Source organism: Desarmillaria tabescens (genome assembly GCF_030435595.1).
Source record: "Desarmillaria tabescens strain CCBAS 213 chromosome Unknown EV420scaffold_54, whole genome shotgun sequence".
In the NCBI taxonomy this organism is placed as follows: domain Eukaryota; kingdom Fungi; phylum Basidiomycota; class Agaricomycetes; order Agaricales; family Physalacriaceae; genus Desarmillaria; species Desarmillaria tabescens.
In genome coordinates, this window is record NW_026848353.1 from 175133 (window position 1) to 199151 (window position 24019).

A 24019-nucleotide genomic window follows, 5' to 3' on the forward strand; every position below is an offset into this window, starting at 1 on the left:
ATTTTGAAGCGCTGGGCCGTGAGTTTCTTCCACAAATAGAAATTTTTATGACATCGGACTTCGGGTTAAACTCAAAACTCGGCTACCACCATCCCTCTATAAGACCTACTACTAACGTAGCAGGAATTTTGTCTGTTGAGCTATCCAAAGGCTGGAAATACCTTCCTGCCTCTGTTACAGCTGCATATCTAGCCGGACGTTTCAGTTGATAGTATAGCTCTCTATGCAAAACCGAGCAGATTTACGAAATCGCGTCCTCTGAGACTGTCATGTCCTTCCTGGTAAGTATCGTGCCGATACGATTCTATAATGGCTCCTTACGGACAAAATTCTTCAGCCCGCCTTTGCTGTCATCTGAGAGTTTATGAATCTCTTGGACTCATAGCGGACAGGATGAAATACTCCAGAACATCTACGTTCTCCGGTGTGAACGCCAGCCTTGACGCGCCGACCCTTAAACTTACGGAAAGTCTTCAGAAAGACAATGTGAAATGGGCCGCAGCGAACATTTCTCCTCTTCGCAGTGGGTTAGCACTCCTGACGCGGGCCACCGAAATGATACAGTATTGTGCTCCAAGTAGAGGCCGGGCCGTGGAACAAATCGTATACCCAAGATGGCTTCAACTCTTTGTCGGGTACGTGCCTGAAGAAAATCCCACTCAGATGTTACTCAACGCAACATTTGGCAGTGTATAAGTTTTTACTTCGCATAGCAGGGACCGGCATACTTCCAGCTAACGCGTCTCGCTATTGTATGTCGCCCTTCCAAGAAAGATGTATAAGTGCTTCTTAAACCATAGATCCACTGCCGAGCTGTTAAGCTTCGCTAGATTGGTGTTCGTGACCTTAGCACATTCTTAATTTTGTCAACGATCAGAACTCGTAAGCTTCTGGATCCATTAGTTCATTCATGCGCACTCTGTTGACATGGACAGACGTTCATCATCCTCCTTAAACTCAGTCTCCTTGGTGCTGATCAACTGCGAAAGGAAGTCACAAACTTATAACCAGACTATTGAGTTACTAGTGCCGTGCGTTCCTACTCTTACGTCTTCGCCAATGTTTATTCATCGTTATATGTGAAAAGAATCGCGAACCTGGGAGTTTCCAGATAAAAATAGGCGAAGGTGTTTCTCACTCACCTATCACCAAACCGACTTAACGACTGTTGGAATTATTGCAGTGGGAGGCTTGCAGTAGGTATAATACTGAATTGTTAGCTACTAGAGCTCCTAATGAGCTCCTTATATACTACGAAAAGTATCTAGAATATTCTACCAAAAGTACTAAATATATCTAAGTATCGTGACAAATGAATAAGCCGAAGCTTCGGGAATCTTCTAGCATGAGCTTGAAGTTGCAAATCCCAACAACGACGTTCCAGGATGTTCAGCGATGAGAAAGATAACAATGTCAAGCAGGACATCGAATCGACGCGGGGGGATAGCTCTCTGACAAAATGGTCGCAAAGATTGTTATCATGGGGAGTGGAAGGCAGAGGTACGCGCACTGCCACAATCAGAGGAAGAATTTCTCCTCACTGTTTATCAGGTATTATCCCTGTGGCACCGGAAGATCGTACAGACACGCAATATTACAAGATCTTCTTCTTATGGCTTGCGTTCAATGTCAACATCTTATCGTTCTCCGCCGGATCGCTGGGACCCATTGCGTTTGGACTAGGCGTCCGTGACTCATGCTTGGTTATCTTATTCTTCAACTTGCTTTGTGCATTACCGCCAGCGTATCTGTGAGTCATCCATCGACTGTATATAAACACAAAGTTTTAATCTAATGTGATCGTAGCACGACATGGGGACCTCAAGTTAGGTCTACGACAGATGGTACAAGCACGATACAGTTTCGGGTGAACTTTCTCTGCAAGGTTTAATTCATCCGTCGCAGAAATAACTAACTTAGCACTATCAAGGTACTTTGGCGTCATCATACCTTGTATCTTCAACATCGTTTCGTTGGGTGTATTTTGCATTCTCGACTGCATTCTTGGGGGGCAGACCTTGTCAAGTGCCGTCGATGGGAATTTAAGTTGGACGTACGTATATCGACATATGATGCATCATAAGGATTGTGCTGAATAGCTCGTTCCCAGAGTTGGTATTGTTGTTATTGCTATTATATCACTTCTGGTTTGTTCCCTTCTTCTCTCATCAGATGCACTCGACACATGGTAAAACCCATTTACAGGTATCTTTTTGCGGAATCAAAGTCATCGGATGGTATGAGCGCATAGCTTGGATACCCGTCGTCATTGTATTCGTGGTAGCATTAGGTGTAGGTGGGAAACACATCACGGCTGTTCCTGCAGCCGAACCTGCCACTGCTGCCGCCGTCCTGTCATTTGGCTCAACTATCGCTGGCTTCGTGATCACCTTCTCACCTTTGAGCTCTGATTTTACAATCTACTTCCGTCCCGATGTTTCAAGGTACGATCGTGTACGCAAATGTCACTCTCAGGATGCTGATGTTCATATTTCCTAGGATTCGATTATTCTTGTATTCATACATAGGCTTTCTACTGCCGATTGTAAGCCGATTCGTTGACGGAATGTAGGACACATATTCCTCACTTTTTTAGATCACTCTGCAATGTCTCGGGGCAGCAGTCGCTGCGTCCGCGTCCTTAGTTCCAGCCTGGGATGAAGGATATGCAGGAGGGAATGTAGGAGGCCTCTTGGAGGCTATGCTTCAGCCAGTTGGGAATTTTGGCAAATTTCTCACCGTTCTCCTCAGCCTGTCTCTGGCGGGAAACATTGCACCCACACTCTATTCTATGTGCCTCAACATACAGGTGTTCATACCCGTTTTGTACGTGGTTCCCAGATATGTATTCTCGATACTCGCGACAGCCATGTAAGTCGTGTCTGATATTGATGTGGATGGATAGACGATGATACACGCTCCGCAGAGTCCTTCCGCTAGCCATTGTAGGATCCCACCGGTTTTACGAGACGCTCACGAATTTCCTCGGATTGATTGGATACTGGGCCAGCGCGTTCATCGCAGTTGTACTCGTCGAACATTTTGTGTTCCGGCGGAACGATCCTGCGATGTATGACATATCGTGTTGGAATAAGCCTAGAGCCTTGCCTTGGGGATGGGCCGCGATTTGCGCTTCGGTAGGGGGCTTTTGGCCTTGTCGTACCTTGCATGGATCAGCAATGGTTTACCGGTCCGATTGCAAAAACGACAGGAGACATTGGATTTGAAGTTGCATTTGTTGTGACGGTATTGCTGTACTTACCACTTAGAGCGGCTGATATCAGGCTTCGGAAGGCAGTGTGATGTTACCGACGGCTTGGAGGGTACTTGTACTCTAAAAGCCTGCCAGATATCTTTCTTTCTGAATCGCCCATTTCCGCAAAATAAACCGCGTCCATGATCACTGGTAAATTATTGCATCGTAGGTTTTCTCTATACACGACGAAAACAGCACTGATAACACATTTAGACGAGGCGTCCTATACAAGCTCGGAAAGGAGATGTCTGGTTGCCTACTACGTTCTACAGCTCATCGGATTTGGTGGCCTTCTTATCATCCTGCTTACCGGGATCTTTTCTCTCACTGTTGCGAAACGACATGTATGCTGGTTAAACTTTATCATGACGTAGAAAATTGCGATTATATCATATAGGTCTGTGCTCAGTGCAACGTTGATTCATGTTAGATTTACAGAACACCTTACTCGTCAGTCACTCAATGGGAACTTCCTCGTGCCCTTTCCCTTACTCAGTTCGTATTGATACGCACTGGGAGTTTGATACCATAACAGTCTCTATCTTATGTCGTAAGTGAAGAACAGCTTGTATCACCATAGTGCTCGTGATCTACACACTACTTTCTTAGCTTCCTTTTCTCATGGATCCCAATAACGGTCTTAAGATACCCGTCTCGGTTAGTGCCCTTTCATCCCTCCTTCTGGAGTTCATTCCAACTGGGCACCATTTGTGAGTGCTGATCCCTTTCTTTTTTTTAAAAAAAGGTTAGCTAATGGATGAATTCATCTATTTGTAGTACCGTATGGTGCCTCAGGCAGTACGGCAGCTCGCTCCTCGCCACTGGGATGAGTGGTCCGGCTACCCTTGTTTTACGAAAGGAAACCGTTTTAAAGACTGTCCCGCAATGGAAATTATAATGCCTAACCTCTGGTTGCCAAAATTGTGTCGGCGCCTGCAGTGTCGCTGTTTAACCCATCAGGATCAGTGCACTCTGCGTTTTTCTCTTCCTTTGGGCGTAAGATGATGTTCTCCCCCTTTACTGCCTCTGCTCTAACAACCCGACAGGTCCTATTGAAAGTCGCTAGAAAGCTTTCTGCCAATTGAAACTATTAGCTCCCTTTCCACTGATGATATGCATCGTCCCTTTCTCAATGTCTTTGGTCCGTATCGCAACGAGTCTATCTGAGATGTTCATATCTTAGTGCATCGTTCTACCGTCTTTCGTCAGCATGCATTACAATCAATACATGCATCGTAACAATCGCTTTCTGTGTTCTGTCCCGCCATCAACGCGATGTGTCACTACTGTCACCCTTAGTGCGCCTCTTTTCAGTTCCCACCAGACCTCTAATTTTTCCTCAGGTGCAAGTTGCATCTAGACGCCCTTTGACTTCAGTACCGAACGCCTCTGGTTCACCCATTTGCCTCGATCTGTACAAACGCTTAGACTGGTATGACTTAGTTATGGTACCCTTAATCTTTTTGGTCTGTGCTGTTCCTTGAGTTCACGCCAAAGTTACAGAGCTAGCCGTTTCGCTGTTCGTGATACGTGCCATCTAAGTCATGCAAGTATGATATGTCTATTCGCTTCTTTCAACTACCAAACCATGGCCGCAAGTTAGGCCTCTAGGCTGGTATTCATGGCCGAGGCACCCTGTCTTGTAAGGGACCCAGAACTCGTAACGGGTAAGCGTCTGGAACCTTTGGCTCGTGTACACTCCGTTGACTGAGACAGTTTTCTTTCCCCTCGGTTCTGTTGGTGCTATCCAATCGGCAAGGAAACCCACAAGCTAGTACCCAAACTAGTGAGTTACTGTGTTTTGGTTCTGCCCTGAGTACCGGCTATACCTCCAGTAATTGGAAATTAATTTGATTTATATAACTCATCTTTAATCCGTCGATCTGATCAAACGCAGAGTCGCACTTTTTTTCCACCTCCGCTTTGACCCTCTTTGCCCTCCTACTCTTTCTTCTTTCGTCGATGTCTATACATCTTTAGATCTTAAAGAATTCACTAACCTCGGAGTTTTGAGATAACTCTTTTGACCCAGAAATAGACGAAACTTTGTTACTCATCTCTCATCAAACCGACTTAACGGCATTCTATGATGTTCGACGACAAGAAAGATAACGATATCAGACAGGACATCGAATCGACGCTGGGGGGCAGCTCTCGTTCACGATGGTCGCAAAGACTATTGTCCTGGGGAGTGGAAGGCAGAGGTACGCGCCCCGTCCTAGTCAGAGGAAGAATTCCTCATCGTCACTCATCAGGTATCATTCCTGTGGCGCCGGAAGATCGTACAGACACGCAATATTACAAGATCTTCTTCTTATGGCTTGCGTTCAATGTCAACATCTTATCGTTCTCCGCCGGATCGCTGGGACCCATTGCGTTTGGACTAGGTGTCCGTGACTCATGCTTGGTTATCTTATTCTTCAATTTACTTTGTGCGTTACCGCCAGCGTATCTGTGAGTCATCCATCGACCACATATAAAGATAAAGTTCTGATCTAATGCGATCACAGCACGACATGGGGGCCTCAGTTAGGTCTACGACAGATGGTACAAGCACGATACAGTTTCGGGTGAGCTTCTTCCGCAAAGTTTTATGAGGATATCTCGAAAATAGCTAACATGGTGTTATCAAGGTACTTTGGGGTCATTTTACCTTGTGTCCTTAACCTCATTGGAATGTGTGGGTTCTGCATTCTCAATTGCATTCTCGGGGGACAGACCTTGTCAAGTGTTGCTGATGGGAATTTAAGTTGGACGTACGTACATCACGCGCGATCCGTCGTGGATTTTTCTCTGAATCACCCGTTCCTAGAGTTGGGATTGTTGTTATTTCTATCATATCACTTCTTGTTTGTTCCTTTCTTCTCTCATCAGATGCACTCGACACATGGTGAAACCCATTTATAGGTATCTTTTTGCGGAATCAAAGTCATCGGATGGTACGAGCGCATAGCTTGGATACCCGTCGTCATTGTATTCGTGGTAGCATTGGGTGTAGGCGGCAAGCATGTTATGGCTGTTCCTGCAGTCGAACCTGCCACTGCTGCCGCCGTCTTGTCATTTGGCTCAACTATCGCTGGTTTCGTGATCACCTACGCGCCTTTGAGTTCTGATTTTACAAACTATTTCCGTCCCGACGTTTCAAGGTACCGTTCCATATGCAAATGTCACTCTCAGGATGCTGATGTTCATATTTGCTAGGGTTCGACTATTCTTATACTCATACATAGGCTTTCTACTACCGATTGTAAGCCCCCGCGCGCTTGTGGCTTAGAATATATGTTCACCGTTTTAGGTCACTCTGCAATGTCTGGGAGCCGCAGTCGCAGCGTCTGCATCCTTTGTTCCAGCCTGGGATGAAGGATATGCAGGGGGAAACGTTGGAGGCCTCTTAGAGGCTATGCTCCAACCCGTCGGGAAATTTGGAAAATTTCTCACCGTTCTTCTCAGCCTATCTGTCGCAGGAAACATTGCACCCACACTCTATTCTATGTGCCTCAACATACAGGTGTTTATACCCGTTTTGTACGTGGTTCCCAGATATGTATTCTCGATACTCGCGACAGCCATGTAAGTCGTGTCTGATAATGATTGTGGATGTATGGGCGCTGATACACACGCCGCAGAGTCCTCCCGTTAGCCATTGTAGGATCCCATCGATTCTATGACACGCTCACGAATTTTCTCGGATTGATTGGATACTGGGCCAGCGCGTTCATCGCAGTCATACTTGTCGAACATTTTGTGTTCCGGCGGAACGACCCTGCGATGTATGACGTATCGTGTTGGAATAAGCCTAGAGCCTTGCCTTGGGGATGGGCCGCGATTTGCGCTTCGGTGGGGGCTTTTGGCCTTGTTGTACCATGCATGGATCAACAATGGTTTGTTGGTCCGATTGCAAAAACGACAGGAGACATTGGATTTGAAGTTGCATTTGTTGTGACGGTATTGCTGTACTTACCGCTTAGAGCGGCTGATATCAGGCTTCGGAAGGCAGTGTAATGTCGTCGAAAGTTTGAAGCGCACTTTGTACTCCGCTATGAATGCCCCCAAAATCGCTTTTTCATTGTGACCGACGTTCCGTGCCATCTTCACACATGCTAGCATGTGATGGCGTTAAACGTATTCGAACTTCAAGGCAAGGGTATAAAAATGTTCCGGTGGGTGTCCATAGATGCGAATACTTGTTGACGGGATTTGACAAGGTGAGAACCTGCCTTTACAAGATTTTCGGTAAGGAGCTGATTGCATATTGAGCGACAGGCGGAAAGAAATTATAAATGACTCACAAAATGAGTCATTTGTTTCCGGAGGCAGGTCGAGGCACAGTTAAAATGATGTGCCTTGCGATCAGCCGGCTGCCTCTTCGAGAAGTAGCTTCGCTGCGTCAGGCTCGAATTTACAATCTCATAAGATGATGGCGATTCTACGCCGGGGATGAACGCGACCGATGGGGTTCTTTTCGTATTGAGGGCCTTATATAAGTGACATCGCTTGCACTCCCGTTTCGCTCTGCTGATGCACTTGTTGCGCTTCCATCCCCACTCACAGCAGACCAGACGTCTTTCTTTCTGAATCGCCCATTTCCTCAAAACAAACCGCGTCCATGATCACTGGTAAATTATTGCATCGTAGGTTTTCTCTGTACGCGACGAAAACAATACTGATAACACATCTAGGCGAGGAGGCGTCCTATACAAGTTCAGAAAGGAGATGTCTGGTAGCCTTCTATGTCCTACAACTCACCGGATTTGGTGGCCTCCTCATCATCCTGTTTACTGGGATCCTTTCTCCCACTGTCGCGAAACGACATGTATGCTGGTTAAATTTTATCATGACATGGATAATTTCGACTATATCGTATAGGTGTGTGCTCAGCCTTTGCAGTGTTGATTTATGCTGGATTTGACGGAATATCAGTTTGCTTGTTGGTCATTCTATAGAATGGGAACCTCCCCATGCACTTTGCCTAACTCAGGCCATATTGGTATATTCGGTTCCTACATTGTGAGTTTGGTACCATAACAACCCACATCTTATGTCCTAACGTAAGTGAAGAACAGCTTGTACCACCACAGCGCTCGTAATCCACGTTGGTTTCTTATCTTCTTTCTCACATGGATCCTAATAACCGTCTTGAAGGTCTCCGTTGCACTTAATGCCCTTGTATCGCCACCTTCCGGAGTTCATTTCAATTGGACGCCATTTGTGAGTTCTAGTCTCTGTTTATTGAATTGGCTAACGAATGAATCTAGCTATATGTAGTGCCGTACGTTGCCTCAGGCGCTACAGCTGTCCTCTCCCTCGCCATTGGCTTAAAAGATCCCGACACCGTCGGCAGAAGAGAGTCGGCAATGTATTGCAACTTTGAAAATCGAATACCGTTCGTCTCTGTTTTTATCTCCCTCTCATTATAAACGGAAACTCACGTATATACAGGTCTCGTGTCTCTTCTGCACTGGTTGCAGGCATAATGGCTCTGTGTCTGGGGATAGAAATCTTTGTGCTAGTCAAGTTACGCAAGAACTGGATGCATCTGAGGAGAAAAAGAGATCGCCAGACGATATCGCTGACGCTCCGCGTCTTAGCGTTTAGCGCTTTGGGATGCATGGCGATTGTGTAGGTCCTCATTATTTTTCCCCGCGCCGTCTAACATTATCCTGAAGACTAGGATTCGTTTTTGTGTTTATTTCATATCGTGGTCCTGCGTTGAATCTTGCACTAGGCAGTGGTACGTTTTCAAATTCTTTCATTGGACGAAATAGCTCATGAGTTTTCTATAGTGCCACTACTTGCAGTCCTGCTCTTCGGCACCCAACAGGTAGGATGTCGTCACTCACTGTTCAAACGTCGACTTACATCTATAACGTTATCTAGGACATCTTGGATTCCTGGTTTTATTTGTTTCGCGGGAAGCGAAGGCCCCAAACAGAGAACCTCTCCCTCCGTTACAGCAATCCTTCATGGATGGCGCCGGGCACAAGTCGAGACCCATTTATCGCCTCATACAACGGGACCGAGGGGCAGGCATATTAGCTCTACTTAATTCAATTGTATAACAACACCCTACTATACTGTATTTTTAGCAATGACAACCACCCAAGTTAGACATCATCTTCCCAATTCTCAGGAACGTTCAACTCCTCGTCTCTCGACTGGGGCGGCGGTACAGATGTCGAAGCCCGAGGAGCAGTAGTTCGAGAATTCTGCAGATCCGGCACGCGCACGCTAGGGGGAGTCGAAGATCGGCTGACAGGCCCGGTCCATCCTCTCCCAGCACTAACAATAGGCTTCGTTGCTGTCTGCTGCGATGGAAGCTGACTCACTACCTCAGCACTTCGCAAGTTCCCGAGTCTGCCTAGATTCGGTCGTGACGGAGGTCGTGTTGGGGCGACATGCGAGGAGAGAAGTGGCGAAGGTATTCTTGTATCTATACGGCGTATCAGTTCGACGCTGAGAATCGTTTGGTCAAAATGAAAACGAATGAAGTCTAGTAGACGCCACGAACCTTCGATGCGGTTCCTGATCCACCATCTGGGTATCCATTCTGTATATGCTTGCAAGCTGAAACGATGATCAGTCCGTTAACAACTAAAAAAGACAGATCAACTAACTCCATGAACAAATTGCCTTCGGTCTGGAGGCATATGCGGTAATACTTGGGTCTTTTTGCTCGATCCAATGAAACTGCAATGAGAATATTAGTCTAAAAGGTTTCGCAGGAGTAAACTGGGACGAACTCGGCAAAGGCTTTCTCTACCACTGCAAGAAACTTATCATTGAGCCTAGCGAATCCGACAAGTTCATCGCTGTAAACGGCTGCCGACGCAGTCTTGTCTCGGGAACCAGTGTCAATACCCAACGCCTCCGCCAAACGCGCATTTCTCTTGGCTATTGCGCATTCCGAAGTGCATTTCAGCTGCTGCTGACCATTCCTACCCGCAGTATTGCTGATGCTCCGTCCGCAGCGTACAGATTGTCGGATCCTCTCGCAAGGACACAGAAGGGTGATAACTGATTGACAGGGCCCTACTTCGGAACAAGCAGACGGGGCGTGGCAAGGATCGGCGCAAGGATGATGAGACGGCAAACTGTTGGGAGCCTTTCAGTGGCTTGATGAATGTTACGCCAAGATTACTTACCACAGCTTACGCGGCTTTCCACATATTGAAGTACATGCCCCGCATTCATCAACATGACATACTCGTTCACAATGATGGAACCCACAACCCATGAGCCTACAGAAAACATCTGTGAATTAGGCGAACCCAATGCGGAAATATCCAACGTACTTGCCACATACGGTCCCGCAACTAACCTTCTCACGGGGCAACGAACATCTTATGTTATCGACTTCGTTCTTTCCACATGCGCATAGCCGTTTCGTCAAGGAGAAACAAGGAGGACAAGGAATGTCGTCTCCATGGCAAACGTGGGGAGTTTTTGGATGCCCACAAGGAGGGTCAGGCATTGCGCAGGGATATCGGCACTCGATCTTCGTTCCGCATGGAATTGGAGGTTCCAACACTGTACGCCCACAGAAGCAGATCAGCTAAATCAAGTTAGTGATAGGAAATAGAAAGGAATAATCATTCGCGGCATACCTCTTCAAACGAGCTCCTCAGACACGGGCCACACGGTCCCTTGTGGTCTCGCTCTTCGCACTGATGATTTCCGCAAGCGAGCATCTTCCCGCAGATCAGGTCACATTCGTGCAAACCTCCTGGACCTTCCCCAATCCCCTCCACGGATCTGGTCATACGTCCCTTACCCTTGTATTTGACTGCCAGCGACGCAAGCGGACAACAGATACGGTTACACTGGTGCTTCCCGCATGCTCGAAGCGCAGTGCACGGTTTACTGCATAGAATGTCGATTTCCTTGTGGTCCGTATCATAGAGATCGCCACATTTAATGCTTCGACGAATATGCCCACATCGACAGGGACGAATGATTCCTTCAGAACAGGGTGGGCATTCTCCAGTATGACATTTGACATTACAAGGATGGTCGCAAGTTGCGCGAAGTTTGTTGCACGGCGAGTCACAAGTCGGGATCGGCGCCGAACAAGTAGAGCGCAATGGAAAGTCGTATTTTGCAGCATCCATTCCGGGAGGCGTGATCGTGCATTTTCCACAAGGGCATGTTGTGATTATGTTTGGTGAGAAGGGACATTGAGCAGCGGCAGACGAAGAAGGATGACAAGGCTTTTGACACTGGTGTTCGCCACAATCGTACAGCCTAAAATGGTTAATAAATCGTAGTTGGATGTTTATTAGGTGGACTGAATCGCATACCTTTGACACACACTATCACAAGAGAAACCTTTCACGTCGCAAGTCCCTTGTTCGTCTTCACCGCATCCAATCGTACCCGACCATTGATCCCCTTCTCCACAAGCCACCTCTCTTTGCGCTTTACCACACCAACATTTACTCATCTCGCGCAGATCGCAGCTTCCGCAATCTCCGTGATGACACGTTTTTTGGCAAAAGTGTTTCCCGCAATTGAGACGCTTCGAGCAGACAGCATTGCACGAAACCCTTGTGTCTTCCCCGCACCGAACTGGGATGATACGCCGATGAGGGCATCCACATGGGACTTCCAGCATGATTTTACACGGAGGGCAAGGACCTGGATGACATAAGAGCGAACAGGGATGAGGACAGCCAACACGAGGTCGCGAGCAAGGGTTCCCGCACGAGTGAGGTGTTGCGAGACGGGCATTAGGCGATGGCGTCGACCCACAAAAGCATTGATAGCCGCCAATTAACACTCCTCGCTTTCCCTGACACCCAGGACACCTCCATTCGCCTCCTCTGTCCTCCCCGCGGGCACGCCAAGCCTCTTTAACATCGTTGTAACTCTTCTCCGACCACGAGCGAATGCATTTGAGATGGAACGTCGTCCAACAATACTGGGGCACGAAGGGTTCCGCGGAGTCTCCGGGAGGGAGTATGGGAATGGAAGGGGAACAGCTCCATGTAGGATGGGGTGGACGTATGTCGTTGAAGCAAATGGGACAATCAGAGTAAGGGTGAGTGCTGAGACCACGTATGAGGATGGAAGTGAGGTCGTCGGCTTGGTCGCTGGGGAGGTCCTTGGCTTTGCCCTTCTTCCGTCCGGGTGGGCGCTGGGAAGATGAATCGGTTGTAAGTTCAGCGTTGAATTTTGTTTTCCTACGGCTGCCGCCCGGGGGTTTAACTACCGGAATTGTTGGTAGCGATGAAGATGGCTGTTCTGACGGGGCATCACCAGGTGGTCGAGGTTTATGTTGCTGTCCAGGTCGTTGTGAATTGGACGGGCCTTCTGCATGCTCGACATTGCTCCCTCGGCTCTTCGTAGAGTCGTTGGACGTCCCAGCAGGACGAGGCTTTGGTCCTCGTCGTTGCTTATTACGCGAAGAGCCATCTGGAGGAGTCTCTACCTCTCTTTTCGAAGAATTGGTCGACGACTGTTCTTCTGCTGTGCCCTTTGTATTATTGTTCCGGCGCTTCGGGGGCCGATATTTAGGTCGACGTTGAGTTGAATCCGTACTCTGAGAAGGAAGAGCAACTGTTTCCATCCAGCTGTTGGAAGGGAAGAGTAGAGAAAGGAACGAGGTCACAGTCAGTGCTCAGTGCTTAATAAGCTCGGTACCGTGATCCATATCCCAATATAGCCTAGCTCATTACGTCATTTGGACACGCACAAGGGTGGAACCATCCAATTAGCTACGCGTGCACCATGTTCGACGACGACGACGACGAGACAGCAGCACTCGTTTCCCCAGATCCAACCTGGCAAGCAATCTTTCACGCATCCAACCAAGTCGTCCTCTACAATCCCACCAGCCATGCTCTTGTTATCCGACAGTCTCCTCAGCGTACTAGTAGATCCGGTTGTCCATACTGTAAACGACCCCTACCCCCAGAATCTCAGGACGACTTGGACCCGGAGCCTCACTCTCGCGCATCGAATTACTTTCACTTGCTCTCCATGGCAAATGATACCTGGTCGAGACCGTCGACGCCGCCACCTATCGCCGAGGCTGAGTCCAGTGACGAAAGCACAAGTGCTTTCTCTGCAGAGGCCCTAGCAAATGGGTATTTCAAAGCTTTCTTCACCGAAGAGAGCAAGCTAGGAATGGGTGCAAACGGAAGCGTATACCTCTGTCAGGTATTATTTCCAACTCTGACATGATTTTAATGGTTGACCCTTTCGTAGCACGTCCTCGACGGAAATCCACTGGGTCACTTTGCCGTCAAAAAGGTTGCAGTCGGGCAGTCCCACTCGTATCTATTAAACATCCTTCGTGAAGTTAGCTGCTTCTCTTCTCCAAATCTATATAACTCATTCCCACCAGGTCCGTCTACTTGAACGACTTCATCATCCCAATATCATAACTTACCAGTAAGTTCCTCCTTATCTCCTCCTTTTTCTCATCGATTCACTCCGGGTTCTTTCAGTCACTCTTGGCTCGAAAGTGCCCAGTTCTCTTCGTTCGGTCCCCGAGTTCCCACGTTACAGTTGAGCTTCGACCTTCTCTACCTCATGCCTTGACTTACGACAGTTCAGCATTCTCATGCAATGGGCTGAAGGTGGAAGGTGGGCATAGCAACAGCTGCTAATGCATCTGTCTAAATTCACACTAGCCTCGACGACTTTATTGATGACCGTCTTGGACGCGAGACTCGGCACATCCATATTAACCCAAGTGGCGCCTTGAACGGTACCAGCGCAACATCAAACATCCACTCGCGTTCAGCAAGGATACGTGCATACAGGGCATTCCAGCGTGCCTCACCAGAGGAAAAGGAGCAACTCAGAAAACGTATGAACGGACAAACGCAAGGAGTGCAAACATGGACTGCAGTACATCTCCTCAGTCCCGAGGAAGTCAAAAGCATCTTCACTGACGTCGTAGAAGGATTGGCCTTTCTGGTAAGGTAACCATCGCCTAGCCAAGAATCCATCTCAACTTGTTCAGCACGACAAATCCATTTTGCACCTGGATCTAAAACCTGGCAATGTGTTGTTAACATGGGATGAAGGAAAACTAATGTACGATCATATTTCCTCTCTTTAATTCTTGATACCGAACTGTTGCTAGACCACGAGCCATGTTATCTGACTTTGGCACTTCCCGCGACATGGTGAACACGTCCCAGGTTCGCTCGGGAAACACTGGAACGTGAGTCCTCCTCATTACAGAGCTAGTAGTTTCTAAAGGCAAACACAGGTTGGAATACACCTCACCCGAATCCCTACCATCGCCTCAAACGGGCCTCCTTCGCCAAGTAGACTCCAAGTCCGATATGTGGTCACTCGGCATGATCCTACACAAGATACTGTTCTTCAAATTGCCGTACCATTATGCCGCGGCCGGCGACGCTAGCGAGGAGACGCTGAATTCCCTCGCAGAGGGTGACAAAATGGATCGACTAGAGCAAGAAGTGTTGAACTATCCTGGGTTAGTTGCGCTTGCAAAGTGTGATTTTATGATTAGTTGATCCAGCTTGCAGTTTCAAAAGAACACCAGCACTCGTTGCGGCATTCGAAGGCCGCAAACTGCCGCGAGCGTACTTTGTTCTGCTAGAAACATTACTCAATCCCAATCCGTCTGCACGACCGTCATGCGAAAGGGTTCTAACTGCGATCCGAGAAGGCAGAGTGAGTCATTCTAGCGCATCTTGTAATAGGAAGCTCATTCCTTGCAGCTGGATCCGGTAAAAGAACCGCGGCGTACGCGGGCGGTATCTGCTACATCTTTGATACAAGTGGTACGAAGACCGAGTCCCGAACCTACAGCAGAGCAGGCGGCGAATGTTGTTGTTGACGATCCTGAAGTCCCTGAAGAGGAGAAAGCGCCTTTACTGAGTCTTCCCGCGCCGGACGAGGAACCGCCGACAACTGTGGCCCCAATAAAGCGGCTGAAAATGACGCTTGTCGTGAGGACTGCCAAGTCGTGCATCCTGGTTGTCAAGATGCTCAATCTGGCGACACTATGTCCAGAGGGACACTTGCGGACTGTTGTTTTTATCATTGTATTGATTCTTGCAGTAGGTAGATACATGGTTCGAAGGACTATGGGTATCCATCGTATTTGGATTACTCCACGTTTTGGTTGTACAATTAGGATGCTAGTAGTGATATATGTAGCTAATGCAATGCAGCTTCGAATCTGCTAAACTCGTCGTCACTCAACGCCCACCTCTCGGCGGTGCGACTCGTAACCCACTGTCCGAGTTTCTTCTTTTGCTCTGGATCCAATGGGCCCTTACAGGCGACGATATAGGTCCAGAGGAGCCGTATACTCTTCTCCTCGAAATCGACTGTCGGGCTCCAAGACGTCTCCATCCTCGCCATACGGCAGAGGGTCAACAAGTGCCCCAACGACATCCGCCAAGATCCCCTGCTCCTCCATCGGGCCAGCGCACCACAGAGGACGTCTCTGCCCTTCCGGGATCCACAAGGTTCGCAGCATGAGAATTCGGGTGGATAGGCCCTCTTTGAACGGTCGTCTCATTAGGAGTGAGGAGGGTATTCAACAAAAAGACAGGCCTTTCTGCGAACGCTAATCTCGGGGTCGGAAAGCGCCCCACGCGAACCTGAGCCATCCTTCCTGGTCGAGTGCTGCGACTGCAGGGGCGTTGTGCTTCAGGAGACCTGAGAGGGCTGTAGAGAGCTTTACTCCTGATCTGTGGTGAAGAGTTTGCTGGAACGAGGAAGGCGGTCAAGGTCGGGAGAGGGTTGGATGAGAGGTACTGTTCCATGGGGCATTCAATAGATGGATTGGGAGAAGGTTGGATATGTACGCACTGTTTCCTGGGCTGCAGGATTATTTTGGAGAGCAGTACCGATGACCCAGAGCGTCTGCATGACGATCACGTCCGTCGAGTCGGGAGAGGTGAGCAGCGAATGCAGTGGTGCCCACATTTTCAGTTTTTCAAGATCTGGGCTGGGTGAGCCGAGGATATTTGAGGAAATGAAAGGAGAGCTTACTGTTGGCATTGTCGATTTGTTCTATTAGCTATTGCTAGTGAGTACGCGACGGTTATGCAAGGAAAAAAAAGTGCGCACCATCTCTAGGTGATCCAGGGCCTCTACCCGTGCATCCTCTGAGCGGTGTGGATCTATGGCTACTGCCAGGTCCTCCTTCATGAGCTCAGCATCCGACTTGCCGAGGATCACGTCGATGATACCAGGATCGAGGTCTGTTCGTGGCTGGGGAGGGCCAGCAGAAGGGCCAGAGTGTTCAATGGACCATCTAAGAAGGGATTCCATGTTTGAAGAGACTATCGATACAGTGAAGGTTATAAGTGATACAGTGGTCGAAGATGGAGGAAGAAACGAGAAGGATCTGATCTATTTTGGGAAATATTGATTTTGATAGGAATATTATTCATGGATACAGTAGCATTATTACAAGTCATCTACATGGCTCCTTCGCTCTTGGAAATGATGTACCTGCTAGCCGTGAATACGAATCCTGCAGGCATGGCTGGCACTCACCAAGAATGGATAATCCCCGGAATCCAACCTAGCACGCACAGTGCAATATTGATCCAGAAATCAGCAGAGCAGCCTCGTTCTAAGCACGGTTAACGATGTCCGTCGCGATAGCAGGGCTCGACATACTCAGCAGCACGGGCACGGGAGGCATAATACTGCAAACAATTGAACAAAAGACCAAAGTAATCGTAGGATATAAACGTACATTGCGAGAAAGTAGAGGCATACATCAGCGGTAGAGGAAGGCATTGTCGCAGTTAACAAGGATGAGAGACCAGGCTCGTGGTTATACTTATACTGCCATCCAATGACGTCAGGCCCTGCGCTGCACCGCCACTCGCCTCCTGCACTCCTCGTCAAACGCTGCCATCATCACCCACCATCACCACCACCGCCATCACCACCACCGCCATTACCACCGCCATTACTACCACCACCATTACCACCATTACCACCATCACCACCACCAACATCAACCGCATCTTGTCGTCTTCGTCGACTCCTTGGAGCTCCTTCGCTCTTGGAAATGATGTACCTGCTAGCCGTGAATACGAATCCTGCAGGCATGGCTCGCACTCACCAAGCATGGATAATCCCCGGAATCCAACCTAGCACGCACAGTGCAATATTAATCCAGAAATCGGCAGAGCAGCCTCGTTCTAAGCAACGGTTAATGATATCCGTCCGTGATAGTAGATGCGACATACTTAGCAGCACGGTCACGGGGGGCATAATACTACAAACAATTGAACGAAAGACCAAAGCAATCGTAGAATAAACGTACATTGCGAGAAAGCAAAGGCATACAGAGGAAGGCATCGTCGCGGTTAACAAGGATAAGAGACCCTCGTGGTTATACTTGTACTGTCCGATTTCGACCATTAATTCACGTAACGCATAATGGGACCCGGTGAAGTGAAGCTCCCGGTATTTCGTAACGCGTAAGTATGGTCATTTGGTGATATAGCATAACCCGTAACACCCCATGAAGCTACCGTCGAAATCGAACAGTACTGCCATCCAAAATAACGTCAGTCTCTGTGCTGCACCGCCACTCGTCTACTGCACTCCTCGTCAAACGTTTGCCTCAACGACGCCATAGCCCGTTCCTTGAACTCTGCCATCAACCGCCTCTTGTCCTCTTCATCGACTCCTTCGAGCTCCTTCTCCTGGTCGCTCACCATCCTTTTGTACGTCTCGTTCAGGCATCGCTTCACATTTATCTCCCATTCTTCGTCGGTATTCGATGTAGCCGGACGAGCACTCGGGACCACAGCATTCGGCTTGACTGGTGTCTTTGGTCTGGCATCAAACTCAATCGCGCTCATATCCTCTAAAAACTTTCCCTCCGCCTTTTGACGCGCCTTGGTTCGATTCAGACCACAGTACTCTTCCTGGTACGCTATCGCCAGCTCCATCGCCTTCTCAAAGTATCCTCTGATCGTCCTCGGAGAACACGAGAACATGGCAATTGGGTTGGGTATCACCAGAATCGCCGGTGGAAGGGACGGGATCAGGCCCGGTACAAATTTCGGAGGCGGTGGTCGAGGCGGTATAATACACGCACTGGTCCTCGCAGCATAGATCGCAGCAGACGACATCTTGTCCCGTACGGTTTCCATCTTGGTCTTCATCATATTCTGTCTCGTCAGATCAAGCCTCTTCTTGATATCCGCCTCCGTCTTCCAGTCCCAGATGATCTTCTTCTGCCTGCCTACAATCTTTATCCACTCCCTTCTTGCATCGCAGAGATGCTGCTCAACCAACACTTTATCGATACTAGTGTGGTCTCGATTAGCACGATGCATACGAAACTCGAGATGCTTGCGAATAGCTGCCGTAGCATGCTCTTTCTCTTCCAGCCTGGGCTGAAAGTCTCGCCATAGCGTGGAGATGGACATCAAGATTAAAGAGTCATGTGATCTACTACATCGTATCAAGCACCCGGATCCCGTCCACTTCGATGCCCATGTGAGCCCCGTATGCATGCGCAAACTCTGGCCCCGCCGCAACGCCCTGCTCGAAGTTCTTGCCCTTGACATTCGCGATATAATCATAGAAATCAGTGTGGTCGCCCACCGACTCTTCGAACCAACGCAGCTCCGCCATGCCTTCAAGCGTCCGGATCACCCAGTGCGCACTGCTCCATCCCTTTTGGCCCCGGAGCAGTACCGACGAGCCTTGCGCAGCAGGCTGTTGCCGGATAAACGTGTCGACTTCTTTGGGATTTGCCTCCAGAGACGGCATCTCAATCAAGCACAACAACGGTGCAGACAGTCTCGCCCCGCAGTCGTGGTTCGTCTCCCATTTCTTCTTCTTCACCACTTGGTACAGGCTCACAGGCTCGCTGAGCTTGCGCTGCGGGTCCCGAGTCACCAGTGCCCAGCGATATTTTCCTTCCCCGCCGTCTGTGTTATACAGGGCAATGTAGATGTTCAAGCGCATTCTAGGTAAAAACGTCAGCCTCGTCGCGCAACGAAGAGAGCATTTGCTTACTGGGGGTTTGGGTGAAGGCACCTCGCAACCACCAGTACAACGTTCAGTCTATTATGTATGCCCCCTTTTGAGTTGTGACTTCTAGAACTACCAACTCCTGTTGGATTTATATTAAAATTTCCCAGACGTTCCACATGAATTATTCTCCCACCTTGTTCGACAGCTGATACCCTCTTTTCCGCGTAGCTTGCCAGCACGATTGTCTAACAGGAACACGCGCTTTCTGTAGCTTTTACAACGCCTCTTGTTGTGTTGTTCATCAGGAGTAATGAATTGGGATCCACTATAGATGTTATACAGGAGGTCGATCGTGGTTCGGAAATTTGCAGGCGAGCCGCCGTGATCCGCTTATAATTACCAGTACTGATACTTGCTCGCACTATCAAACACCATTTTACCACCACGATACGCGTAATACTCCCCGTCCCTAGAATACGCGTGTTGACGCGGTGTGTCGCCCATTCGGACAATAACCAACCGTCGCGCCTTTTGCAACCTCTTGACACCTTTTTCATAAACACTCTGGTCGTGGAGCGTCAAATCTCGCAACTTGACTCCAAGGGAAGGATTCGCATCGCATGCTGCTGCGACAGCCGTGAGCGCCTTGTCATCTATCCTACCATGACCATGATGGCATCTATTAGTCGTGTCCAATAAACTCAGGAGTATACACACCTTCGATCATGTCCACTAATATGCAAAGCTTCTATCTTTGGACACGACTCCAAAATCGCCAATAACGCGTCCTGGCCCAACGACGTATGCGACTCTAACCTCATCAGCCTCATCTCTGGACACATCCTAATGAACCGCACAAAGGTTCCCTCGGAGACGTACACCCCGCCCCCAGTCTCGTTGTCACCAGCCAAGAACGTCGTCAGCCTCGCGCATAATGCCGGCCGGGCGATCAGGGCTTCCAGGACCGCGCTATGTAAGTAAGTGATGTCAACCACTTGCCTCAGAGATTAAGGAAGGGAGGGAACTCACTCGTTGATGCTAAATCGCGCTCCAAACTTGACTGTATCGACTTTGGGCGCGTCGAGCTGGGTTTGGTCCCATCCCTCAGGCGGCTTTTCGACATCGTTGAACTCGGCTGTGACTTTTTTGAATGTCTTGAGAGGCGGAGGTGGCTTGCTCGAACGCCCGCCCATCATGGCATACGGGTTAACGTTAAATCCTCCAGAGCGTCCTTTTCGTGATGGCGGCATGTCGTTGTAGGTGGTTGAGAGTGGAACTGTCTCAAGTAGCAAGTTTTGTCGCGTTACTTGTCACCATCACGTGTAAAACATTTTGTGGGGAAATTTACAGGATCGTAGTTCTACAGTGAGATTCCCTGGCGTGTGCATTTCACGTATCTTCAGGATGGGCTTCCGGGTCATCGTCACCCTCACCATCAAGTGACCCTCCTAACACTCGGATCATAAACGCAGAACTCGTCTCCCGACGCAGCATAAGCCTCACTGCGCTCTACATCTGTAAAGGGAGACACATCCCTTTGAGGTTCCGAGTCGTCGCCAAACGTCGAATATACAGCCTCGATCCGCTGAAAGTTATTCCTAGCACTAGTTCCGCTTTCCGAGTATCTGGCGATCCATGTTTCCATTTCTTGTAAAATACTACGAGGTTCAGCAAACACCCGAAAGGGAAAAAACAAAGCGTGATACCTGCTATTCGGGGAGGAGCTATTTGTGCGTCGAGGAGCTTTATCCGTCGCGGAAAGAACGCTGGATGAGTAGTAGTACACATTTCCGCTGCAAACACCAGGTCGGGGGACTAGGCCATGGTAGATGCTACTATTCCAAGAGCCGGAAGAGTTGTCGCCCAGGTAGTTACCGCTCGAGTGGCTAGATCTTGTGCTTTGGGTACCGAACAGAGTGTCGTCTATTTGAGACTTGTGTGTCGTCCTCTTGGTCTTCTTGGGCCATTTGTACGGTTTGTTGGACTGAGGGTCCACATTATCGCTGTGCGCAAGTCAGTGTGGCGTTATAGACGAGGTGGAGAGACGTACCTGCGATGATCCTTTGGCCTGGAATGTGGAGGACTGAGAGCATGCAAAAGAGAGGATGATAAGTCATCGACTTACATGTCTCTGTGAAGGTAAAGGAAAGAAAAAAAACACGCTCCGAGAACACAATGAAGTGCCTTATAAGCCACTAGGGTGCCACTTATTGATGCCGGTACTCTGAAGATGCCAGAAAGTAGTCCATCACCGCTCTAGATAGATTGAGTTTCCTGAGACTGGCAGAAAAATGTGAACCAAATGCGAAGACCATCAACCGAGGAAGGTGAACGGAAGAGAATCTTGCGTCCACGTAATGTATTTTCGGTGCCATTGATGCCATCAAGATCTCATCCTCTGCCAGTCCAGTCATTCAGCTCGTAACAACTTGGATGATGACCTCGCCCATAGGTTATTGTGGGTTCTACATCGCACTGTTTCTGAGATTTAAAAAATTAATAATGAGCCTAATAGAAGGAGTTACACACCTTCTGTGATTCGCAGAGCTCCACCGTGCTCAGAAGCGCCGACCGTAATGAACTGCTTGCTAAGTGCTGCGTCAACCTCGTAGGAGGGTTCAAACGTCCTACGTAAGCGCTCCATCCGTAGGTGCATGCTAATTTACGGAGCTTCAAGTTAGCTCTCTCCACTACGGAACTTTGCCAGTGCAGTCTGTAACAACTTTGGTATGTCGTACCGGTCATTGTGCGTTCTACATTGCACTTTTGCTGAGATGAGAAATTAATAATTAGCCTAATAGAAGGAAGGAGTGATGCACCTTCTGAACGCTCCACCGTGCTCAGAAGCGTCGACGGTAATGAACTGCTCTTGACAGGCAAGCAGTTGAGATTTAATGCTTTCCTACATACATCAGCGCTGCATCTGGTCCTGCTAAATTTACGGAGCTTCAAGTTAGCTCTCTCCACTATGGAACGAGGAGGCATCCATACACCACCACGGCACACGAAGCTGTCGGAAAAGAGCCGCGCAAAAGCGGACCTAAAGAATAATTGTCCACGTTTTTCTTACATGCACATACCCCGACGGCTTCCGAATCCCTGTCCCGATCGATAGCCATGACGTTTTTCCTCCTCGAGATGACGACCAAATCCCATAAATACCGCCCCCACCGCCAACCCAACTTTCACTTCAACCACAACCACAATGCCTGAATTACAATGGAAAGGATACGCGTCCGTCTCCCTTCTCTGTTCCATATCGCGTCTTTTGACCTTCTCGACAGCGTTCGCGACACTTCCAAGTGGACCGAATTCAAGGTCATTGACTTTACCCCCAAGACTTTTGACGAGGAAGACGTAGATATCAAAATTGAATGCTGTATGTCTTTTTCACTTATCTATCGCAATACAACTAATGAGAGATGCCCCTCAGGCGGTATTTGCGGTAGCGATGTAAGCGAAACAGTATTCAGCGAACACCTCTCAGCAACTCACTCGCTCTCAGCTTCATACCATCACCGGCGGATGGGGCCAACCCATGCTTCCCGTCATCCCAGGCCACGAAATCGTTGGCCAAGTCGTTCGCGTTGGATCCAAAGTGAAAGAATTCAAACTAGGCGATCGTGTTGGTGTCGGATGCGTTGTATTTATCTTTTCTATCATTACTCCATAAACAACATTGTTCCATAGCGCTCAAGTTTGGTCCTGCAACAAATGCGCCAACTGTAAAAACGACAACGAGAACTATTGCCGTCATTTGGTTGACACGTTCGTACTGGGTGGTTCTTCCTTGTTTTTGAATTTCTGATAGCATATCCAGCTATAATGCTAAGTACCCCAACGGAGACATAGCATACGGCGGCTACTCGACTGCCATCCGCGTTTCCGAGCGTTATGTGTTCGCCATTCCCGAGAAACTCTCCTCGGAACAGGCTGCGCCTATGCTGTGTGCTGGGCTCACGGTATTCAGCCCGTTGGTCCGTAACGGCGCTGGGTATGTCCTCACCGTAAAACATTTTAAACCAGAGCTGAATGTTCCCTCAGTCCCGGTAAGAAAGTTGGCGTTGTGGGAGTTGGCGGGCTCGGTCATTATGCGATTCAGTTCGCCAAAGCCCTGGGGGCTGAGGTCACTGTCTTCAGCAGCAGCACGGGAAAGAAGGTGGCTTTTCCATCCCTTTATATTTATGGCATCGATTACTCACTTGTTCCATCAGGCCGACGCCATCGAGATGGGCGCGGATAAATTCGTCGTAACTCGCGAACCTAACGCCTTGGAGAACATGGAGATGACCTTGGATCTCATCATAGTACGCACGACGCGCCACTTTTCCTACAACTAGACTTACGATCGTATCCTTAGTGCACCGCTGACGTCTCTCATGGAATCCCGTTGACGAAGCTCTTACAGACGCTTACCATCCATGGGAAGCTTGTCATGGTTGCTTTGCCCGATGAAAACCTACCTGATCTCCAAGGAGCTAGTCAGTATCTCCTCGTTCCTATACCACACCCAAGACTGACCGACTCCTAGGTTTTATCTCCAATGGATGCTCCCTGGGTGGTTCGCACATAGGGAGCAAGAAGGAAGCTATTCAGATGCTCAGCCTCGCTGTAGAGAAAGGCGTCAAGAGCTGGGTTGATGTTAGACCTAGTGCGTTTTATAACTGGAATGCTGACCGCTGTCTTACATGATCTCTCTTCCCAGTGTCCGAAGTCGGAGAATGTGTGAAGCGCGTCAAGGAAAATAAAGTCAAGTACCGACACGTCCTCAAGTACGTATCTTAGTGTTTATACCGCGAAAGACAAGACTCTCAC

General features: G+C 48.8%; 10 protein-coding genes across 10 annotated transcripts; 5 read left to right on the top strand and 5 right to left on the bottom strand.

Annotated features, from left to right (window-relative positions):
• Positions 1 to 1289: 1289 nt before the first annotated feature.
• EV420DRAFT_1574324 (uncharacterized protein) lies at positions 1290 to 2877 on the top strand (the record flags this gene model as incomplete). Its single annotated transcript, XM_060474413.1, has 8 exons — positions 1290 to 1500; positions 1552 to 1750; positions 1807 to 1830; positions 1931 to 2053; positions 2111 to 2147; positions 2206 to 2444; positions 2500 to 2545; positions 2597 to 2877. The coding sequence occupies exons 1-8, from the start codon at positions 1386 to 1388 to the stop codon at positions 2873 to 2875; spliced, it is 1062 nt and encodes a 353-aa protein (XP_060325104.1). The 5' UTR covers positions 1290 to 1385.
• Positions 2878 to 5345: 2468 nt separating this feature from the next.
• Positions 5346 to 7258, top strand: EV420DRAFT_1277422 (permease for cytosine/purines, uracil, thiamine, allantoin-domain-containing protein; the record flags this gene model as incomplete). The annotated part of the gene is made up of 9 exons (XM_060468030.1): positions 5346 to 5460; positions 5512 to 5710; positions 5767 to 5826; positions 5890 to 6012; positions 6069 to 6105; positions 6164 to 6402; positions 6458 to 6503; positions 6552 to 6826; positions 6883 to 7258. The coding sequence occupies 9 exons, from the start codon at positions 5346 to 5348 to the stop codon at positions 7256 to 7258; spliced, it is 1470 nt and encodes a 489-aa protein (XP_060325105.1).
• Positions 7259 to 7589: 331 nt separating this feature from the next.
• EV420DRAFT_1001763 (uncharacterized protein) lies at positions 7590 to 8746 on the top strand. The gene is made up of 6 exons (XM_060465266.1): positions 7590 to 7887; positions 7936 to 8069; positions 8177 to 8263; positions 8315 to 8464; positions 8522 to 8639; positions 8696 to 8746. Exons 1-5 carry the CDS (start codon positions 7863 to 7865, stop codon positions 8573 to 8575), a joined length of 450 nt encoding a protein of 149 aa, XP_060325106.1. The 5' UTR covers positions 7590 to 7862; the 3' UTR covers positions 8576 to 8639; positions 8696 to 8746.
• Positions 8747 to 9288: 542 nt separating this feature from the next.
• Positions 9289 to 12855, bottom strand: EV420DRAFT_1574342 (uncharacterized protein). The gene is made up of 8 exons (XM_060474414.1): positions 11554 to 12855; positions 10861 to 11497; positions 10549 to 10808; positions 10399 to 10494; positions 9997 to 10347; positions 9871 to 9943; positions 9765 to 9820; positions 9289 to 9709 (listed from the first exon to the last, which is right to left on the bottom strand). The coding sequence occupies exons 1-8, from the start codon at positions 12819 to 12821 to the stop codon at positions 9361 to 9363; spliced, it is 3090 nt and encodes a 1029-aa protein (XP_060325107.1). The 5' UTR covers positions 12822 to 12855; the 3' UTR covers positions 9289 to 9360.
• Positions 12856 to 12982: 127 nt separating this feature from the next.
• EV420DRAFT_1622738 (kinase-like domain-containing protein) lies at positions 12983 to 15382 on the top strand (the record flags this gene model as incomplete). Its single annotated transcript, XM_060475844.1, is given in 12 exon segments — positions 12983 to 13414; positions 13463 to 13555; positions 13602 to 13648; positions 13705 to 13764; positions 13814 to 13843; positions 13891 to 14179; positions 14226 to 14299; positions 14349 to 14429; positions 14478 to 14708; positions 14761 to 14908; positions 14956 to 15301; positions 15321 to 15382. The coding sequence occupies 12 exon segments, from the start codon at positions 12983 to 12985 to the stop codon at positions 15380 to 15382; spliced, it is 1893 nt and encodes a 630-aa protein (XP_060325108.1).
• Positions 15383 to 15515: 133 nt separating this feature from the next.
• Positions 15516 to 16522, bottom strand: EV420DRAFT_1622739 (nucleotide exchange factor Fes1-domain-containing protein; the record flags this gene model as incomplete). The annotated part of the gene is given in 7 exon segments (XM_060475845.1): positions 15516 to 15656; positions 15676 to 15799; positions 15847 to 15923; positions 15961 to 16002; positions 16058 to 16191; positions 16241 to 16268; positions 16319 to 16522. 7 exon segments carry the CDS (start codon positions 16520 to 16522, stop codon positions 15516 to 15518), a joined length of 750 nt encoding a protein of 249 aa, XP_060325109.1.
• Positions 16523 to 16671: 149 nt separating this feature from the next.
• Positions 16672 to 17455, bottom strand: EV420DRAFT_1277488 (uncharacterized protein; the record flags this gene model as incomplete). Its single annotated transcript, XM_060468034.1, has 2 exons — positions 16672 to 16705; positions 17331 to 17455. The coding sequence occupies 2 exons, from the start codon at positions 17453 to 17455 to the stop codon at positions 16672 to 16674; spliced, it is 159 nt and encodes a 52-aa protein (XP_060325110.1).
• On the bottom strand, positions 17294 to 19528 carry EV420DRAFT_1768280 (uncharacterized protein). The gene is made up of 4 exons (XM_060480962.1): positions 19398 to 19528; positions 19247 to 19343; positions 18695 to 19196; positions 17294 to 18618 (listed from the first exon to the last, which is right to left on the bottom strand). The coding sequence occupies exons 3-4, from the start codon at positions 19193 to 19195 to the stop codon at positions 17782 to 17784; spliced, it is 1338 nt and encodes a 445-aa protein (XP_060325111.1). The 5' UTR covers position 19196; positions 19247 to 19343; positions 19398 to 19528; the 3' UTR covers positions 17294 to 17781.
• On the bottom strand, positions 19177 to 20546 carry EV420DRAFT_1002036 (uncharacterized protein). Its single transcript, XM_060465267.1, has 4 exons — positions 20234 to 20546; positions 19922 to 20173; positions 19398 to 19862; positions 19177 to 19343 (listed from the first exon to the last, which is right to left on the bottom strand). Exons 1-3 carry the CDS (start codon positions 20452 to 20454, stop codon positions 19601 to 19603), a joined length of 735 nt encoding a protein of 244 aa, XP_060325112.1. The 5' UTR covers positions 20455 to 20546; the 3' UTR covers positions 19177 to 19343; positions 19398 to 19600.
• Positions 20547 to 22409: 1863 nt separating this feature from the next.
• Positions 22410 to 23989, top strand: EV420DRAFT_1622740 (NADPH-dependent alcohol dehydrogenase; the record flags this gene model as incomplete). The annotated part of the gene is made up of 11 exons (XM_060475846.1): positions 22410 to 22438; positions 22489 to 22583; positions 22638 to 22657; positions 22710 to 22833; positions 22903 to 22972; positions 23025 to 23198; positions 23249 to 23363; positions 23419 to 23511; positions 23565 to 23685; positions 23736 to 23855; positions 23910 to 23989. 11 exons carry the CDS (start codon positions 22410 to 22412, stop codon positions 23987 to 23989), a joined length of 1041 nt encoding a protein of 346 aa, XP_060325113.1.
• Positions 23990 to 24019: the final 30 nt, after the last annotated feature.

What these genes read in the sequence shown, in the direction of transcription:
- EV420DRAFT_1001763 (XM_060465266.1), top strand. Translation starts at nt 7,863, where the DNA reads ATGATCACTGGTAAATTATTGCATC. An exon ending in CACTGGTAAATTATTGCATC is followed by an intron (nt 7,888 to 7,935) that starts GTAGGTTTTCTC and finishes TAACACATCTAG; the next exon opens with GCGAGGAGGCGTCCTATACA. An exon ending in GTATATTCGGTTCCTACATT is followed by an intron (nt 8,264 to 8,314) that starts GTGAGTTTGGTA and finishes ACGTAAGTGAAG; the next exon opens with AACAGCTTGTACCACCACAG.
- EV420DRAFT_1574342 (XM_060474414.1), bottom strand. Translation starts at nt 12,821, where the DNA reads ATGGAAACAGTTGCTCTTCCTTCTCAGAGTACGGATTCAACTCAACGT. An exon ending in TGCGGGACCGTATGTGGCAA is followed by an intron (nt 10,495 to 10,548) that starts GTACGTTGGATA and finishes TGTTTTCTGTAG; the next exon opens with GCTCATGGGTTGTGGGTTCC. An exon ending in GTAGAGAAAGCCTTTGCCGA is followed by an intron (nt 9,944 to 9,996) that starts GTTCGTCCCAGT and finishes TTCTCATTGCAG; the next exon opens with TTTCATTGGATCGAGCAAAA.
- EV420DRAFT_1768280 (XM_060480962.1), bottom strand. Translation starts at nt 19,195, where the DNA reads ATGCGCTTGAACATCTACATTGCCCTGTATAACACAGACGGCGGGGAA. An exon ending in TCGAAGTGGACGGGATCCGG is followed by an intron (nt 18,619 to 18,694) that starts GTGCTTGATACG and finishes CGAGACTTTCAG; the next exon opens with CCCAGGCTGGAAGAGAAAGA.
- EV420DRAFT_1002036 (XM_060465267.1), bottom strand. Translation starts at nt 20,454, where the DNA reads ATGCCGCCATCACGAAAAGGACGCTCTGGAGGATTTAACGTTAACCCG. An exon ending in GCGCGATTTAGCATCAACGA is followed by an intron (nt 20,174 to 20,233) that starts GTGAGTTCCCTC and finishes TTACTTACATAG; the next exon opens with CGCGGTCCTGGAAGCCCTGA. An exon ending in ATTAGTGGACATGATCGAAG is followed by an intron (nt 19,863 to 19,921) that starts GTGTGTATACTC and finishes TGGTCATGGTAG; the next exon opens with GATAGATGACAAGGCGCTCA.